The sequence below is a fragment of the Argopecten irradians genome, chromosome 7 (assembly GCF_041381155.1).
Source record: "Argopecten irradians isolate NY chromosome 7, Ai_NY, whole genome shotgun sequence".
NCBI classification, from domain to species: domain Eukaryota; kingdom Metazoa; phylum Mollusca; class Bivalvia; order Pectinida; family Pectinidae; genus Argopecten; species Argopecten irradians.
Genome location: NC_091140.1, coordinates 4720509 through 4740642, shown reverse-complemented (window position 1 = coordinate 4740642; position 20134 = coordinate 4720509). Strand labels below are relative to the sequence as shown.

Below are 20134 nucleotides of genomic sequence, written 5' to 3'. Positions count from 1 at the left end.
TCAAAGTTAAAGTCAAAAGTACATCTATTAAACATTGTTTTACCAAAGCATGTCAAAGTTAAAGTCAAAAGTACATCTAATAAACATTGTTTTACCAAAACATGTCAAAGTTAAAGTCAAAAGTACATCTATTAAACATTGTTTTACCAAAACATGTCAAAGTTAAAGTCAAAAGTACATCTATTAAAACATTGTTTTACCAAAGCATGTCAAAGTTAAAGTCAAAAGTACATCTATTAAACATTGTTTTACCAAAGCATGTCAAAGTTAAAGTCAAAAGTACATCTATTAAACATTGTTTTACCAAAGCATGTCAAAGTTAAAGTCAAAAGTACATCTATTAAACAATGTTTTACCAAAACATGTCAAAGTTAAAGTCAAAAGTACATCTATTAAACATTGTTTTACCAAAGCATGTCAAAGTTAAAGTCAAAAGTACATGTAATCAACAGGGAATTTACCAAAACATGTCAAAGTTAAAGTCAAAAGTACATCTATTAAACATTGTTTTACCAAAGCATGTCAAAGTTAAAGTCAAAAGTACATCTATTAAACAATGTTTTACCAAAGCATGTCAAAGTTAAAGTCAAAAGTACATCTATTAAACAATGTTTTACCAAAGCATGTCAAAGTTAAAGTCAAAAGTACATCTATTAAACATTAATTGTTTTACCAAAACATGTCAAAGTTAAAGTCAAAAGTACATCTATTAAACAATGTTTTACCAAAGCATGTCAAAGTTAAAGTCAAAAGTACATCTATTAAACAATGTTTTACCAAAGCATGTCAAAGTTAAAGTCAAAAGTACATCTATTAAACATTGTTTTACCAAAACATGTCAAAGTTAAAGTCAAAAGTACATCTATTAAACAATGTTTTACCAAAGCATGTCAAAGTTAAAGTCAAAAGTACATCTATTAAACAATGTTTTACCAAAGCATGTCAAAGTTAAAGTCAAAAGTACATCTATTAAACAATGTTTTACCAAAGCATGTCAAAGTTAAAGTCAAAAGTACATCTATTAAACAATGTTTTACCAAAACATGTCAAAGTTAAAGTCAAAAGTACATCTATTAAACATTGTTTTACCAAAACATGTCAAAGTTAAAGTCAAAAGTACATGTAATAAACACAGACTTAATGAGACCGTTAATAGTCAAAAGTACAGGTATTATGAACCGTAATAGCTGTGTAGATGTTAGATACATTGTAATAAAAGCTTATTTTACAATTTAGACACCATGAACATATTGAAATTATATACATTTTAAATACTGTGTATCAAAAAAGCCATTGTTTCTCAAAATAAATCATTAACAAAAAGATGTTAAAATTCACACAAAGCTGTCATCTTAAAACAGCATCAATAACTAGAATCCCCATATAAAGAATCCCCATATGGGGCCGAACAGATAAAAAATATATGTGTATAATTAATATGTAAAACACCTTAAATGATCATCAGTATATGTTCCTGACTTTATAAAAGGTACATTAGACCTGATGACAAGCTAATCAATCAGATCACAGATATATATCACAAACTTACAGAACATGACTGTAACGAGGCCAGTAAATCATTTATAAATATACCTTCATACAAATTGTGAAATCATAAAGCTACCCTAATATGTAAATTAATCATTTTATTTCCTATTTCCTTGGTATGATAAATGGAGGAAGAAGTGAATTACGACATGTTTTCCAATCTCATATCCCAGTATGTTATATAACTTTGATAATGGGAATAATGGAAAATTATTGGAAAATGCAAACACACAATTTTTTAGCAATAGGGAATGCTATCAAAACAAAATATTTTAAACAAGTCATAAGATATTGTTTATAATGGAGCAGTGATATGTCAGGGTCAGTGTTTTTATTCCGTGGGATTCGTTTTGTCAATGAATACCGCTATTATAGCAGTAAAAGACGTTAATGGACAAATTCGTCCAGCTATTGTAGATTTTTCTTGCCCAAGCTGGTACAGTATCGGAACGGATTGTTCGTGATCAATAAGCAGATATCAGTCAGTATTATATTTCAGTTATTACGTTAAGCCCTGAATGTACAGACCAGTGTTACCCAATCCTGAAGCCTGTAGACAGAATTATCTAGACAGGTTATTCCTGAGGAGACTAAGTTATGTTTCCTGACCAGGTAGAGCCAGGCTTTTCTAATACCTTATAGGTTTTCTTACATCATTTCCGTCCAATTCTGAAAATTGCTCTGACTTCAATTTTGTCGATAAAAATCTGGTCTTTGTGACCTTCATCTATACATAACAGAACTTTGTTTTCAATCCCATACAATCAACTTTTCTGTTATCTGACCAAACTCAGATATCAATTTATAGATCTTAATTTCATATGACCTAGATTTTTTACCTCACATTTGACCATTATTTTTCATCAGACATGATCTTCACTTGCAGGTACTTTTAGTCTTTATCTATGATCTTCACCTTTAGATATTTGACCTCAGATCTTTATCACAATGATATTCACTTTTAGACATTTGACCTCAGATCTTTATCTCATATGACCTTCACCTTTATATATCACGCCCCAATTTCTCGAAACAAACTTAAGTCAAAAATATTAATATAAATCTAATAAGGATATAAACTAAAGTTTTGACTTAAGTCAGAACTTTTATTTTGAGAAATCGGAGCCTGACCTCAGATCTTTATCTCACATGACCTTCACTTTTAGATTTTGACCTTAGATCTTTATCACAACGGCATTCACCATTAGATATTTGACTTCAGATTTTTATTACAATGACATTCACCATGAGATATTTATATTAATCCTCATCTCACATGACCTTCACCTTTAGATATTTGACCTCAGATTTTTATCTCACATGACCTCACCTTTAGATATTTGACCTCAGATTTTTATCTCACATGACCTTCAACTTAAGTTTTTTGACCTCGGATCTTTATTTCACATGACCTTAACCTTTAGATATTTAAACCTCAGATTTTAATCTTACATGACCTTCACCTTTAGATATTTGACCTCAGATTTTATCTCACATCACCTTCACCTTTAGATATTTGACCTCACATTTTTATCTTACATGACCTTCACCTTCAGATATTTGACCTCAGATTTTTATCTTACATAACCTTCACCTTTAGATATTTGACCTCAGATTTTTATCTTAAATGACCTTAACCTTTAGATATTTGACCTCAGATTTTTATCTTACATGACTTTAACCTTTAGATATTTAAACCTCAGATTTTAATCTTACATGTCCTTCACCTTTAGATATTTGACCTCAGATTTTTATCTTACAAGACCTTCACCTTTAGATATTTGACCTCAGATCTTTATCTTACATGACCTTCACCTTTAGAGATTTGACCTCAGATCTTTATCTCACATCACCTTCACCTTTAGATATTTGACCTCAGATTTTTATCTTACAAGACCTTCACCTTTAGATATTTGACCTCAAATTTTTATCTTACATGACCTTCACCTTTAGATATTTGACCTCAAATCTTTATCTCACATGACCTTCACCTTTAGATATTTGACCTCAGATTTTTATCACACATGACCTTCATCTGTAGATATTTTGCAGCTCTTTATTATCCTTTAGTAACTTTTTGAACTGGATTAATGTACAACAATATATGTGTATCACAAGAGTTAGGACTATTAAGCTGATGTATATAGATGAAGTTAATGACTGTGAAAGCAGCGTGTTAATCACCACCAGATACCTTCACATCTCCCTTTCTATAGTAACTTTCCTCTTTATTGTATATATAGTACATTACATTTACTGTTACTGCTAAATTGACCATGGAATGGCCAAAGTGAAGTTAACAGCCTAGCTACTCTATCTGAGCAGTGCTATAAAACTACAGCTGGCCATTTTATATCTACAGTAATAGATGTGCCATATACGTTACAAGTACTTTACACAACAATCACAAATGTTTTATAGGAATTGTAATTCTTGCAAAAAAATCCTACATAGAATTTTTGTTGAATGTATCGGACTTATCTTTGATACTTGATCTGTATGGCGTTTAACAGAGATTCAGAAAAAAACCCCTATCACTGATAATTCGTTTGTTTGAACTTCTATAACTATCACATGAGAAGGGTATGCATGATTCAATCATTTCTGAATATTTTGTGGATCAAATTTTTGTGGTTATAGCAATCTAATGTGAAATCATCATCGCCTAAAAATAACCGACTAATCAATTATCACAAAAAAAAGTTAATTTGATCTTACTTGAAGAGTCGGTGTCGCCTGAATAGTTCGATGGCCTCGTAGACTTTCTGTGAAGCCAGTAGATAGGTGACGGCCTTGTGGTACTGTCCCTCGGATTCTAACTGACAGGCATAATCCTCACACACTGTTATCCATGAGTCAAAGTTTGCTGTCAAATGAAAAATGGCAGAGTTATTCACAAGTCAAAGTTTGCTGTCAAATAAAATACATGAGTGTTACCCATGAGTCAAAGTTTGCTGTCAAATAAACAAGAGGCCCATGGGCCTTAACGGTCATCTGACTCATGGCACAAAACAACAAAGTCACAGTATAAAGTATTGGTTAACGATTAATATAAACAATACAAGGAACTCCTTAGTTGAATATGTAAGTTTCTGAAATAGGTAAATGTCATTTGTTGAACAAACTTGGTAGCCCTTCATCCATATATGGTTGTAACCCATTCAAGGATTAATATAAGGAGGAGTCAGATTTTAAAGCCAAATTTCAGCAAAGCTCCCATTTTAGACCTCCGCCGTACTATCCCCATGGATCTTAGCTCAGTCCTTTATAAAATATGATTGTCCTCACCTAAATTTCCCCCTTCTGAATCAATCAAAACCCCAATTTTCATTGAGATCGGAGACTGAACCTTAAAACAGGAAGTGGGCCAGTGGCCATCTTTGAATACCAAAATCTTTATGAAAATGTTTGCATGTTGTTCGGCATCAATTAAAACCTCTATAGACCAAATTTCATTGAGATCGGAGACTGAAACCTGAAAACAGGAAGTGGGCCAGCTCAAATTAAGAAAATTTGGCCTTTTGGGGCCCCAACCCTCAGCCCCTAGGTGTTGGACCAGACTCATTTATACAAAATATGATTGTCCTTTCCCAATGATGTTTCACACCAAAAATGGATGAAATTCATCCAAGGATGAAGGAGGAGTAGGATTTTAAAGCTAAAATTAAGAAAATTTGCCCTTTTGAGGCCCCACCCCTCAGCCCCTAGGGGTCGGACCAGGCTCATTTATATAACATATGATTGTCCTTCCCTAGTGATGTTTCACACCAAATATGGATGAAATCCATCTAAGGATGAAGGAGGAGTAGGATTTTAAAGCTAACATTTAGAAAATTTGCCCTTTGGGGCCCCACCCTCAGCCCCTAGGGGTCGGATCAAGCTCATTTATAAAAAACATGATTGTCCTTCCCTAATAAAGTTTCACACCAAATATGAATGAAATCAACCCAAGGATGAAGGAGGAGTAGGATTTGAAAGCTTAAAATAAGAAATTTTGCCCTTTTGGGGCCCCACCCCTCAGCCCCTAGGGGTCGGACCAAGCTCATTTATATAACATATGATTGTCCTTCCCAAATGATGTTTCAAACCAAATATGGATGAAATCCATCGAAGGATGAAGGAGGAGTAGGCTTTTGTATAAATAGTCTTACGCACGACGCATAGTGCACGACGACTGACAAAACACGATGACAATAGGTCATCCTGACCTTTGGTCAAATGACCTAAGAATGGCGGAGTTATCCATGAGTCAAAGTTTGCTGTCAAATGAAAAATGGCAGAGTTATCCACAAGTAAGTTTGCTGTCAAATAAAAAATTACCTGCCATGCTGTAGAGTTATCCACAAGTCAAAAGTTTGCTGTCAAATGAAACATGGAAAAAACATGAGTTTGTGTCAAATAAAAATGGCACCAGTCAAAGTTTACTGTCAAATGAAAAATGGCAGAGTTATCCACAAGTCAAAGTTTGCTGTCAAATAAAACACATGGCAGAGTTTTACCCATGAGCCAAAGTTCGCTGTCAAATGAAAAATGACAGAGTTTTCTGTGAGTCAAAGTTTGCTGTCAAATAAAATACATGAGAGTTACCCATGAGTCAAAGTTTGCTGTCAAATGAAAAATGACAGAGTTTTCTGTGATCAAAGTTTGCTGTCATGAATAAAATACATGAGAGTTACCCATGAGTCAAGAAAGTTTGCTGTCAAATGAAAAATGGCAGAGCTATTCATGAGTTTGTTGTCAAATAACAAAAGGAAGAATTGTCTATGAGTTTAAGTTTGCTGTCAAACTAAATGCAGGATAGTTATTAATTCGGCAAAATTAGTTCATTGTCATGAAGGTCAAGGTTACTAATTTAAACAAGCTAGAATCCCTTATCCCCAGCATGAAACAGGCCCAATATATCAGTATTAAGGCTTCTGGGATTAAAGAATTTCTGATGTCATCAGCCAACTTGCCTTTTGAGCTCTTTAGACCTTTTGGAAAGGTTATAGTTAAGGTTAATGACACCAGCTAAAGATTTTAATTTATAAGATATTTATTTAAAATCCAATAAATTCAGTTAATTCCTGAAAAAAATGTCATTTATTATTAATTAAGCTTCGAGAAGAACAAAGGAATTAATTGATTAATGATTAAGAGTTTCTCACTAAGTTAGTGTCTGTCCTTCGACCTGTTGTATCAATGTGAAATATAGCTGGTGTTTTGCTCAAATGACCTTATAGAAGTGAATAGCGTACTGAATAACACACTATAACTGCCCCTTCAGCAAAACTATCCATGCATTTAGATAATAGGTTCCAATTAATTATCTCAAAAATATAACATGATTGATTACAATGTTTTATGTTAGGCTATCAAATATATAAAGTTTGGGTCAGCTGTAGGTCACAAGGTCACTACTGGTAAAGGGCATAGCACTGAGGTAATTCTAATTATAATCCCCGTCGATCACAGCGATACAGTTATTATGTGGTCACGGTATAAAACACCTTAGTTTATATCTGACTGTGATGTTAATCATACTTTGTTTTCCTTTGTGACGACACATGCTAAAAAGTACTAAAAAAATATTCAAACTAGAAATTGTCACCGGGACAATTTGACTGGGCTTTTCACCTAAAAGCTACTCCGTTCAAGGTCATTCATAACACACTTGTAGCGCTTAGTTTTCAACGTACCAAAAGTCCAATACCAGGCCGTAGGCCTGTTCAGAACTTTACAATAAGTCATTTGAAGATTTTAGGATTGTTAGCCCGAGTGCCCTTTGATATAGGTCAAGGTCAATCACATTAAAAAACTTGGTAGACATCGATATCAGCATGCTTCATGCTTAAAATTAGGTCTCTATGCCTTCTAGAAATTGACAAGAAGAGTTTTTTATGATTTTGTCGAAAAATTGAGCATTTTTGAACTTTGTCCCTTATTTCCAACTGGAAGTTGACGTTTTACAGAAAAGTTGGTTGTTAAATTAATTTGTTTCATTTTTGATTCTTCATAACATATCCAAAAATGAAAGGAAATGGCTGTGTGGTTAACCGGCTACGGCTGTCTCAATGAGCTGAATTTTCACAGGATTATTTTCATAACTCTACAATCAAACGCACTCTGTGACCTTGGATGATGGTCAAGCTCGTTTATTTTTTTTCAAATCCGGTAGTCAACTACCTAAGCTTACTTCATGCAAAACATGAAGCCTCTATACCATGTAGAACTTGACAAGAAGATTTTTTCGTGATTTTCACCGAAAACGGCGATTTTGCACTATGAGTCAATAAAACAACCGAAAGTTGACATTTTAGAGAAAAATGTACAATTACAAAGTTTCTCAGTATGCTATTCTACACAACATATAAAAAACTGAAAGAAATTGGCTCAGTGGTTTAACGAGTTATGGCTGTCTAGGTTAAACCGGAAGTGACGTCATTGCGGCCATATTTGAATTTGAATCAACACCATATTAACAAGAATTAGTCACGGTAATCAGTTGAAGATCTTGTGTGAGTTTGGGCTTGATTGGTCTGGTGGAATCAGAGGAGATGTTTAAAATATAATTGTCGAAATTTGCAAAAAAATCTTAGTTAAATATTAATTACGTAATAAAAAATTAATTAGTGGACCAATTTGATTTTTTGAAGACATCCAAACCTTCAAAATGACATCCGGAGTCGATGTATTGAAAAAAGTTGGAGAAAAAACGAATAATAAAAAAAAATCTAAAAATAGTCACTTTTGGTAAACTTCGACCTCATAGCGAGCTTTTTAACGAGACATATTTTGTGGAAACATGTCATGGGTAAAAGTTAGATATGTTCATTCCCTACAATAACATACCTTCAGATTTGAAAAAGCTTGCATACTTTTTGAGTTATAGCATTTTTTGTGTTTTAAGGTTTTACGTCATGGCGGCCATTTTGGATTTTTTGTCCTACTTAATTTTGTTCATGGATCACCTTCAGATGTTTGGTTTAAACATACTGAAATCATTTTTATCCTATGTCTTACCGTTTGACCGATAGAGCGTTCACAAAACTGGAAGAAGAATAATAATAATAAGAATAATAATAATAAGAATAAGAAACTTAACGACACATGCTAAAAAGTACTAAAAAAATATTCAAATAATTACTTCATGCCGGTGGAGTGAACACATTTGTTAAATCTTAATGTTAAAATAATGAGTGAGTAATGCAAAAACCATACTCCATTATGGGCAGGTTTTTCACTCCTTTGACCTTGACCCTGAGTGTTACACAGGTAAGGCTGACAGGAGACAATTAACCTTCTCACCTGTGTAAGATATAAATAACAGGTTGATGATAGATGATTGGTACACACGATTCCTGTGATACCATCTGTATAAGGTAGCTGGCACTTTTCCTGCTAACGAAAGTGTCCCATATAAATGAAACTTATATGTGTATTTCCTCCTACGAGTTTACGTCAACATCAAATGTACATGAAGGTCATTTCATTGTATTAATATCTGACTTCTCTACAGATCAAAGGAATGGGGAGAATGGCCACATATTCTAATTTAGGGGAGGGGAGGGGCAGTAGTGATGTATTATCACAGCCATACAGAAGAAATCTAGTAATAACTTTTTCTTCAAGCTGTTGGCTTGATTTTAAAACTGGCTCATTTTCAGAATGTTTTATATAGGCTATTTAGGCTGGATGACACTTGTATTGCAAGAACATTAATAAACTGTCGCTTTGAAGTCTGATGGAATCAAGGTGGGGTAGAACAGGAGAGATCAGATAGCACATGAAAGGCAGGGGCAAAAACTGAAACAAATTGATAATTATTGTTTTGTTTACCTTGGTTTGATATTGATAATTGTCCTATATACCGATCATTCAAGGATGACCTCCATTGTATGTGATGTGCTGTATGTGGTGAGTGTGTGTTTTGGGAGGCTGTGGTATGTTTGTTTTGTGTCCCCTTTTGATAGTGTGTTTTGGAAGGCTGTGGTATATTTGTGTTGTGTCTCCATGTGATCTTGTGTTTTTGGAGGCTGTGGTATGTTTGTTTTGTGTCTCCTTGTGATAGTGTTTTGGAAGGCTGTGGTGTGTTTGTGTTGTGTCTCCTTGTGAAAGTGTTTTGGGATGCTGTGGTATGTTAATGTTGTGTCTCCTTATGATAGTGTGTTTTGGGAGGCTGTGGTATATTTGTGTTGTGTCTCCTTGTGATAGTGTGTTTTGGGAGGCTGTGGTATTTAAGTGTTGTATCTCCTTGTGATAGTGTGTTTTGGCAGGTTGTGTTATTTTAGTGTTGTATCTCCTTGTGATAGTATGTTTTGGGAGGCTGTGGTATGTTAATGTTGTGTCTCCTTGTGAAAGTGTGTTTTAGGATGCTGTGATATGTTTGTGTTGTGTCTCCTTGTGATAGTGTGTTTTGGGATGCTGTGATACGTTTGTATTGTGTCTCCTTGTGATAGTGTGTTTTGCAAGGCTGTGGTATGTTTGTGTTGTGTCTCCTTGTGATAGTGTTTTGGGAGGCTGTAGTATGTTTGTTTTGTGTCTCCTTGTGATAGTGTTTTGGAAGGCTGTGGTATGTTTGTTTTGTGTCTTCTTGTGAAAGTGTTTTGTGAGGCTGTGGTATGTGAGTGTTGTGTCTCCTTGTGAAAGTGTGTTTTGGAGGCTGCGGTATACTAGTGTTGTGTCCTTGTGATAATGCTGCGATATACTAGTTGTGTCTCCTTGTGATAGTGTGTTTTGGAGCTGTGGTATGTTGTGTTGTGTCTCCCTTGTGATAATGTTTGTTTTGGTGATTCTGTTTGATGTGGTATGTTTATGTTGTGTGTGTGTGTTTTGAAAGGCTCTCCTTGTGATAGTGATTTGAAGGCGTGGTATGGAAGTGTTGTGTCATTGATAGTGTGTGTATTTGGGTATGGCTGTGGTATGTTTGTGTTTGTGTCTCCCTGTGATAGTGTTTTGGGAGGCTGTAGTATGTTTGTGTTGTGTCTCCTTGTGATAGTGTGCTTTGGGAGGCTGTGGTATGTTTATGTTGTGTCTCCTTGCTATAGTGTGTTTTGGGAGGCTGTGGTATGTTTGTGTTGTGTCTCCTTGTGATAGTGATTTGGAAGGCTGTGGTATGGAAGTGTTGTGTCACTTGTGATGGTGTTTTGGGAGGCTTTAGTATGTTTGTGTTGTGTCTCCTTGTGATAGTGTGCTTTGGGAGGCTGTGGTATGTTTATGTTGTGTCTCCTTGCTATAGTGTGTTTTGGGAGGCTGTGGTATGTTTATGTTGTGTCTCCTTGCTATAGTGTGTTTTGGGATGCTGTGGTATGTTTGTGTTGTGTCTCCCTGTGATAGTGTTTTGGGAGGCTGTGGTACGTTTATGTTGTGTCTCCTTGCTATAGTGTGTTTTGGGAGGCTGTAGTATGTTTGTGTTGTGTCTCCTTGTGATAGTGATTTGGAAGGTTGTGGTATGGAAGTGTTGTGTCTCCTTGTGATAGTGTTTTGTGAGGCTGTAGTATGTTAGTGTTGTGTCTCCTTGTGATAGTGTGTTTTGGGAGGCTGTGGTATGTTTGTGTTGTGTCACCATATAACAGTGAAACTCCTGCCCATTTTATGGTGCTAACGGTATGTGACAATTTGTAACAAAGTATAGACCTACATATGTAATACAGTTTGGTCATATTGGTCAGATATCAATATCAAGAACCTTAAGGTATCTCGTTTATTTGAAAAGGTGAACTCTAAATTTGTTTACTAATTTGACAGAAACTGAATTTCTTCAACCATTTAATAAGTAATGTATAATTAAGATTATACAATAACAGACCCATCAAAATATCAATGAATTTTTGGTGTCACACACATTAATTGACTTTTTATTGAATAAATGATCTGTGAATAAATTGATTACGTTGATGTCTATAATCAAAATAAGACTATATGTGTGTATTATAATAATCAAATTAATCAGGAAGGTGGGCTATAGGTGTGTATGAAAACAACTTAAAGTTCATTAAAAGATATAATTGATGATAGCAAATGTCGACCAATACTGATCAAAACAACTTCTGCTTTATTTCCATTAAATATTTGCCTACCAACTAGAAGGTCTTTCACAATAGGAAACCAGCCAATCAGTGAGTGTTTCATGTCTCTAGTATATGGAAACCAGCCAATCCGTGAGTGTTTCATGTCTCTGGTATAAGGAAACCACCCAGTCAGTGAGTGTTTCATGTCTCTCATATTAGGAAACCAGCCAGTCAGTGAGTGTTTCATGTCTCTCATATATGGAAACCACCCAGTCAGTGAGTGTTTCATGTCTCTCATATTAGGAAACCACCCAGTCAGTGAGTGTTTCATGTCTCTCATATTAGGAAACCACCCAGTCAGTGAGTGTTTCATGTCTCTCATATTAGGAAACCACCCAGTCAGTGAGTGTTTCATGTCTCTAGTATATGGAAATCAGCCAATCCGTGAGTGTTTCATGTCTCTCGTATAAGGAAACCACCCAGTCAGTGAGTGTTTCATGTCTCTCGTATTAGGAAACCACCCAGTCAGTGAGTGTTTCATGTCTCTCATATTAGGAAACCACCCAGTCAGTGAGTGTTTCATGTCTCTCATATTAGGAAACCACCCAGTCAGTGAGTGTTTCATGTCTCTCGTATTAGGAAACCACCCAGTCAGTGAGTGTTTCATGTCTCTCGTATTAGGAAACCACCCAGTCAGTGAGTGTTTCATGTCTCTCGTATTAGGAAACCACCCAGTCAGTGAGTGTTTCATGTCTCTCATATTAGGAAACCACCCAGTCAGTGAGTGTTTCATGTCTCTCGTATTAGGAAACCACCCAGTCAGTGAGTGTTTCATGTCTCTCATATTAGGAAACCACCCAGTCAGTGAGTGTTTCATGTCTCTCATGTATGGAAACCATCCAGTCAGTGAGTGTTTCATGTCTCTCATATTAGGAAACCACCCAGTCAGTGAGTGTTTCATGTCTCTCATATTAGGAAACCACCCAGTCAGTGAGTGTTTCATGTCTCTCATATTAGGAAACCACCCAGTCAGTGAGTGTTTCATGTCTCTCATATTAGGAAACCACCCAGTCAGTGAGTGTTTCATGTCTCTCATATTAGGAAACCACCCAGTCAGTGAGTGTTTCATGTCTCTCATATTAGGAAACCACCCAGTCAGTGAGTGTTTCATGTCTCTCATATATGGAAACCATCCAGTCAGTGAGTGTTTCATGTCTCTCATATTAGGAAACCACCCAGTCAGTGAGTGTTTCATGTCTCTCATATTAGGAAACCACCCAGTCAGTGAGTGTTTCATGTCTCTCATATTAGGAAACCACCCAGTCAGTGAGTGTTTCATGTCTCTCGTATAAGGAAACCACCCAGTCAGTGAGTGTTTCATGTCTCTCATATATGGAAACCACCCAGTCAGTGAGTGTTTCATGTCTCTCGTATTAGGAAACCACCCAGTCAGTGAGTGTTTCATGTCTCTCGTATTAGGAAACCACCCAGTCAGTGAGTGTTTCATGTCTCTCGTATAAGGAAACCACCCAGTCAGTGAGTGTTTCATGTCTCTCGTATTAGGAAACCACCCAGTCAGTGAGTGTTTCATGTCTCTCGTATTAGGAAACCACCCAGTCAGTGAGTGTTTCATGTCTCTCGTATAGGAACCATCATGAGTGTTTCATGTCTCGTATAGGAAACCACCCAGTCAGTGAGTGTTTCATGTCTCTCGTATAAGGAAACCACCCAGTCAGTGAGTGTTTCATGTCTCTCGTATAAGGAAACCACCCAGTCAGTGAGTGTTTCATGTCTCTCGTATAAGGAAACCACCCAGTCAGTGAGTGTTTCATGTCTCTCGTATAAGGAAACCACCCAGTCAGTGAGTGTTTCATGTCTCTCGTATAAGGAAACCACCCAGTCAGTGAGTGTTTCATGTCTCTCGTATAAGGAAACCACCCAGTCAGTGAGTGTTTCATGTCTCTCGTATAAGGAAACCACCCAGTCAGTGAGTGTTTCATGTCTCTCGTATTAGGAAACCACCCAGTCAGTGAGTGTTTCATGTCTCTCGTATTAGGAAACCACCCAGTCAGTGAGTGTTTCATGTCTCTCGTATTAGGAAACCACCCAGTCAGTGAGTGTTTCATGTCTCTCGTATTAGGAAACCACCCAGTCAGTGAGTGTTTCATGTCTCTCGTATTAGGAAACCACCCAGTCAGTGAGTGTTTCATGTCTCTCGTATTAGGAAACCACCAAGTCAGTGAGTGTTTCATGTCTCTCGTATTAGGAAACCACCCAGTCAGTGAGTGTTTCATGTCTCTCGTATTAGGAAACCACCCAGTCAGTGAGTGTTTCATACAGAAGTAGTCTGGTTAAAAATAAAGTCCCACCTTTTAAATGGTGTGTTAATTACAATATGTAGATGTACGGTAGCCATATCTGATATATATATTCGATATATACATTCAAAACTGTCAGGAAATACTGATGTATATATACTAAGATATATTTCCTGGCAGATACACACAGATGCAATGACAAGACATTTATCTTAAATAAGCATCGGTTGTGACTGTAAACATCCGGTTTCCTGGGCCAGTTGTCAAATTCTTAGAAGGGTTGGAACCTGTTAATTATTGGGTTTTAAATTATTTATCAGATTTGTATATATGATGCATTTTGGACATTATTTGAACATAAATTTAATTATTTATAGGCCAGTTGCAGAGGTAATAAGGATACAGAAATAAATGTGCATTGTGGAGACTTACACAATCTATAACCTGCTTACTCCTACTACAACTCAAGTTTTGAAATATCTATTGTTAAGAAGAATGACCCCTTATTATATATATATATACTTATATAATTAGGCTCTAATACTGTATGCAAACCTTACTGGACAGCTAGGTCATCTAATTCCTATACATGTACCTGGTTATCTCCCCTTAGTTTGAAACATACTAAAACCAAACTGTTTAACTGTGACCCAAACTTTATATATACAATCTTGTTAATGTTTTTGCAATAGTGGTCTGGTACCTAGCATTAGTCTTTTCTTGAGAATCATGTTTATCACATAACAGCCATGTCATAAATATTGTAAGAGTCCAGATGAAATTAGACATTTTACTTATATTTCTGTTATTATCGATAAATATAATTTTACACTTGTGCTTTGTAACATAAAATTTATCAACAGGTTTAATGAACTCTTGGCTTTTCAGTTTAAATTTTTTTATCTATTTTTCAGAGGCTAAAGTGGCTAAGTGGTTACGATGTCCTGAAATATTACCATAAACGCTCCAACTTGGAGTCATGAGTTTTTAATCTCATGTGAGGCAGATTCCAGGTACTGACCGCTAACGGTGGTTTTTCTCCGGTTCGAGTTTTTCTCCACCACCTAAACTTGGCATGTCCTTAAATGACCGTAGCTGTCAATAGAGTGTTCAGTCAACCAAATCAAACTTGAATCTTTTCCTCCATACTTACCCATTGGTGCCATAGAAACCAGCCAATCAGAGAGTTCCTCTCGCTCCCTGGCCAATCGTAATGCTCCATTTATATTTCCCTTCCATATCTCCAGTTGGTAGTAATAGTCCATATTGTCATGGTCACGGTGATGTTGTCCTAAAAAACCAATGTAAAATCAATAAATATAGTGACAGGTCCGAAAAAATAAAGCTATAGAGAGAGACCAGATCAGACTTTTGGGAAGTTCAATAGACTACGGAAAGCCATAATACATCATTGTCTATATATACCACAGCCATCCCATGATAAAACGTCATTCTTTACAGCCATAATTACTATCATTCAGGCTAGCATTGAGACATAAAATCAATTAATTACTTTCCAACAAATTAGGAAACCTTCCCAGACTGTTTGAGAGTGACACATATGTAGACAAATTTTCTGTATGAATGTTCTCTCAAACTACGACAGCCACACTTCCGTATTTCCTCTGGGGGCATACAATACATGTCCTTCGATCAATCTGTATGGGAGCATGTAGACCAATCAGAATCACTTTGTACAAGACATGTGGTTTTTTCCCCTCGTTTTACCAAATCAAACCTATCAGTTTCTCTTGGAATCCATTTTGTTACCTAATGGTTTTGGGGTACATACAATGCCATGAGTGTATATAGGATTGATGATTTATGAAGCTAATGAAGGAGAATTGTTATGTCATGATGGTGCTGTGCATGTGCCGAGAAATCCTGAAGCCACAAAATAAGGTATTCAAAGAAACACATTTTGAATACAAATAAACAGAAAAATTATAGTCTCAGTATTTGATTCTGTTTTCAATTTTATGATGTTATTTTCATGGTACCTGAACCACAGTAAAACTTTGGTAGCAAGGAGATCGAGTGTCAATGTATAAATATACTTTAGCCAAGATGAAGGATAAACTTATTCTGAAATACTTGATGTTTCCATATTCACTTTGTCTGAGATAACATTGTTAAATTGTACCTTAGAAACCTTGGAATCCGAGAGAACCGTCAGATTTGATTGACCTTTGATTATAGATTATAGTTATGATACCTTTAGATGAGAGGGACATTTCTGGCCAATATTGCTACCAAGATAGCATCAAAGTCTTTTTATAGTATCAGTGACCTATAGATAGAATTATTGACCTGACGTGACACATGAGAATGTACTTCCCACCTGATGCCAATAATGTGTAAAACATGATGTGTGGAGAGGGATGGATCAACTCCCCCACTCAACTAGTACTGACAGATATAAGAATAGTTCCAGCTTTGGTTCACTAAACCCTACACATATTGGCTCAGAAAATCAAAAAATATTTGTCATGAAAAGTTCTGTCGCCTTAGCAGATATTATGACAAGTTATGTCCCCTTTGTAAATATTATGACAAGTTATGTCCCCTTTGTACATATTAAGATTGTTTTGTTTTATAATTTTAAGATCCTATTAACAGCCAAGGTCATGTAAGGACGTGCCAGGACCCGGAGAAAAACCACCGACCAGTGACTAGTACTGGCAACTGCCCAACATGGGATTCGTACTCGCATCCCAGAGGGCTTGTGGTAATATGTCGGGAATTCTCAACCACTCAGCCACCGCAGCTCCTTAGATATTAGAAGTTCTGTCCCCTTTGTAGATTTTATATTGTGATGTCTTACTGTGTAAATCATGACAAGTTATGTCCCCTTTGTAGATTTTATATTGTGATGTCTTACTGTGTAAATCATGACAAGTTATGTCCCGGCCCTTTCACAAAAACAAAGAGTAATGTCCCTTACTTATATACATGTATCTAAATTATCCTCCTCCAATAGCCATTTCCTTACCTATAAGTCAGATTAGTTTGTAAACATAACACAAAGTTCTCCCTACAAAAAATCACATCAATTTTATACCAACTCACTTTGTCAAAATATAACAAATAATTATCACATCATGCTGGGATTCTGCAAGCCAAAGAATTTTGAGTAAACTTCCTGCTGTTCAAAATATTCACATACTTTGGGAGAGTGATTAGAGAAAGTTTTCATCAGGTAATAAGATGGAAGAGTGCCATTGCATTTTTACTTCATGAAAATTAATACAGTCCACCATTCTGGATATTTATCTTAGTGATAGTCAATAACTATGGGACTCCCACATCCGTGATAGGTTCTGGCTGTTAGTTCTGTCTCCACAAAGCCAGTTTAAAGCGTTCTTACTCTCACATTCCATTATTCTGTCCCCATAACAATACTGAGCCAACACAAAGCTAGGTGTGTTTGTTCTATTTCTGACAATAGAGTTCTGAGATGGTCTACATAAATAACAATGCAAGTCACCAATTCTGGGCATTCTGCCTCTACCACAGTCACGGTTTGCAACTCTGGACTTACAACATGCAGTCACTATCTCTGGGCGTACGACATGCAGTCACTATCTCTGGGCGTACGACAGTCACTATATCTGGGCATATGACAGTCACTATCTCTGGGCGTACAACAGTCACTATCTCTGGGCGTACAACATGCAGTCACTATCTCTAGGGGTTCGACAGTCACTGTCTCTGGGTGTACGACAGTCACTATCTCTGGGCATATGACAGTCACTATCTCTGGGCATACAATATGCAGTCACTATCTCTAGGCGTACAACAGTCACTATATCTGGGCATATGACAGTCACTATCTCTGGGCGTACGGCAGTCACTATCTCTGGATGTACAACATGCAGTCACTATCTCGGGTGTACAATATGCAGTCACTATCTCTGTGGATACGACAGTCACTATCTCTGGGCATATGACAGTCACTATCTCTGGGCATATGACAGTCACTATCTCTGGGTGTACAATATGCAGTCACTATCTCTGGGCATATGACAGTCACTATCTCTGTGCATATTACAGTCACTATCTCTGGGCGTACAACAGTCACTATCACTGGGCATATGACAGTCACTATCTCTGTGCATTTTTACAGTCACTATCTCTGGGCGTACAATATGCAGTCACTATCTCTGGGTGTATGACAGTCACTATATCTGGGTGTACGACAGTAACTATCTCTGGGCGTACGACAGTCACTATCTCTGGGTGTACCAAAGTCACTATCTCTGGGCATACGACAGTCACTATCTCTGGGCATATGACAGTCACTATCTCTGGGTGTACAACACTCACTATCTTTGGGCGTACAACATGCAGTCACTATCTCTGGGCATATGACACTCACTATCTCTGGGCGTACGACAGTCACTATCTCTGGGTGTACGACAGTCAATATCTGTGGGCGTACGACAGTCACTATCTCTGGGCGTACAACAGTCACTATCACTGGGCGTAAGACAGTCACTATCTCTGGGTGTACCACAGTCACTATCTCTGGGTGTACCAGTCACTATCTCTGGGTGTACGACAGTCACTATCACCGGGCGTATGACACTCACTTTCTCTGTGGATATGACAGTCACTATCTCTGGGCATACCACAGCCACTATCTCTGAGCGTATGACAGTCACAATCTCTGGGCATATGACAGTCACTATCTCTGGGCGTACAACATGCAGTCACTATCTCAGGGCGTACGACAATTACTTTCTCTTGGCATACGACAGTGACTATCTCTGGGCATTCTGTCACAACAATGTTCACAATGTAAAACATGCTGTGCATTTCTGCCTCAGTGATTTTCATCAGTTCTGGGTGTTCTGCCTCTATGACGATATGTAAGTGTAGTTACCTGTGGGTGTTCCAGCCACCTCCCCGTAAATACTTCAACCTCCCCCGAATTCCAACATGTGCACCAACAGCAGACTCTCACTGTAATCTCCTGAAAGGATTATTTATCCTGTGATGGAGGGAAGCCAAATAATGGCCAGGCTACAGTTAATCTGCCTATACTTATCACATAAAACAATTGTCCTTGTCTACAACATAACACCAATCTGTTACTGGGAAATATAGTCCAATGTTTATGATTTAACAACCAGTATATCACCTCAGCAATTCACCAATTAAGTAACTCTACATACGATCATATGTAATCATATAAAAGTCTCTATTGCCCTGAGATTTACAAAGCTGAAGGTGTTGGAACCAATTTGTACAGCCCCGGTAGGACATATAGAATAACCTATCTATGGCACATGTACAGTTTCAATCTAGTGGCATATCTACAAATCAAGGATGTTCTTGTCATAAATTTTGAGCAAAACTGCTAAAATCGGCTACCACAAAATGGATACCTTCTGATGGTCACTGATGTAGGTGTTTTGACAGTACAAAACTCTCAGTCTTATAATGGAAATGTCTGATTTCCTCTGCAGCATGTCATTATTAAAACTAAGAAAACTTGATAACTTGTGATGAACTCATGCCAGCCGACAGAGGTTGGATGGATGTTTGTTAACTGTTTTACATGGCTATAAAACGAACACAGCTGTCGGATGCTCCGAATACCTAAGTCAGCTCCTGGTATTACGTGACCCAGTTTTAAAGAATACCTGTTCACACTTTGTTATTCAATACCGAATATCACTTACCAATATCCAATGATGCTTGGTTCATTATACAGTAAATCCCAATAAAGCAGTTATAGTAGTATGTGAGACATCCTCCATGTTGACTAACTAAGAGTTACATAGTACAGTTATGTGGGGCCTGCCCCTAACCCAGTGCCCTGCTCAAAATTCTATGGGACAGTATCAAGCCCATACATTATACAGCTCCCGTAATTTAAAAATAGTGTGGCAGTCATACCGAAATACACAGCAGGTATATATATGTAATGTGATCAGAGAATAAGTGGCTACTGAACCTAAACCAGTCGATACATATCTATTGAATTGTTCCCATTTACAACCCATTGAAAAAATATCAATAAAAGAAAAATTTCAAGGTCATTACATAAAATGTTCTTTTACTTAACACGTTACCACTGTGACTGGTTTTTAACGCTGAATTTTATAATAGATATATTTTTGTGTATTTTTGAAGTTGCTTGTATAAAAGCGTAACAGAGACTACAGGTATATATAATGATAAAGTAGTACGTGATGGATATTAAGTTCTCTCAGCATACTAATGTCCATTAATGAGTTATACCAGAGATTTCAATCTAACACAATCAACCCA

General features: G+C 36.7%; 1 protein-coding gene across 2 annotated transcripts in view; it reads right to left on the bottom strand.

The window, feature by feature from the left end:
• LOC138327331 (gem-associated protein 5-like) overlaps positions 1-20134 on the bottom strand; it is a 252249-nt gene that overhangs the window by 22190 nt on the left and 209925 nt on the right. For both annotated transcript variants that reach the window (XM_069273348.1, XM_069273349.1), the window contains exons 19-20: positions 15009-15146; positions 4267-4414 (exon numbers count right to left, since the gene is read on the bottom strand). In XM_069273348.1, the coding sequence (XP_069129449.1) occupies positions 4267-4414; positions 15009-15146 (286 nt within the window). The remainder of the gene's footprint in view (positions 1-4266; positions 4415-15008; positions 15147-20134) is intronic.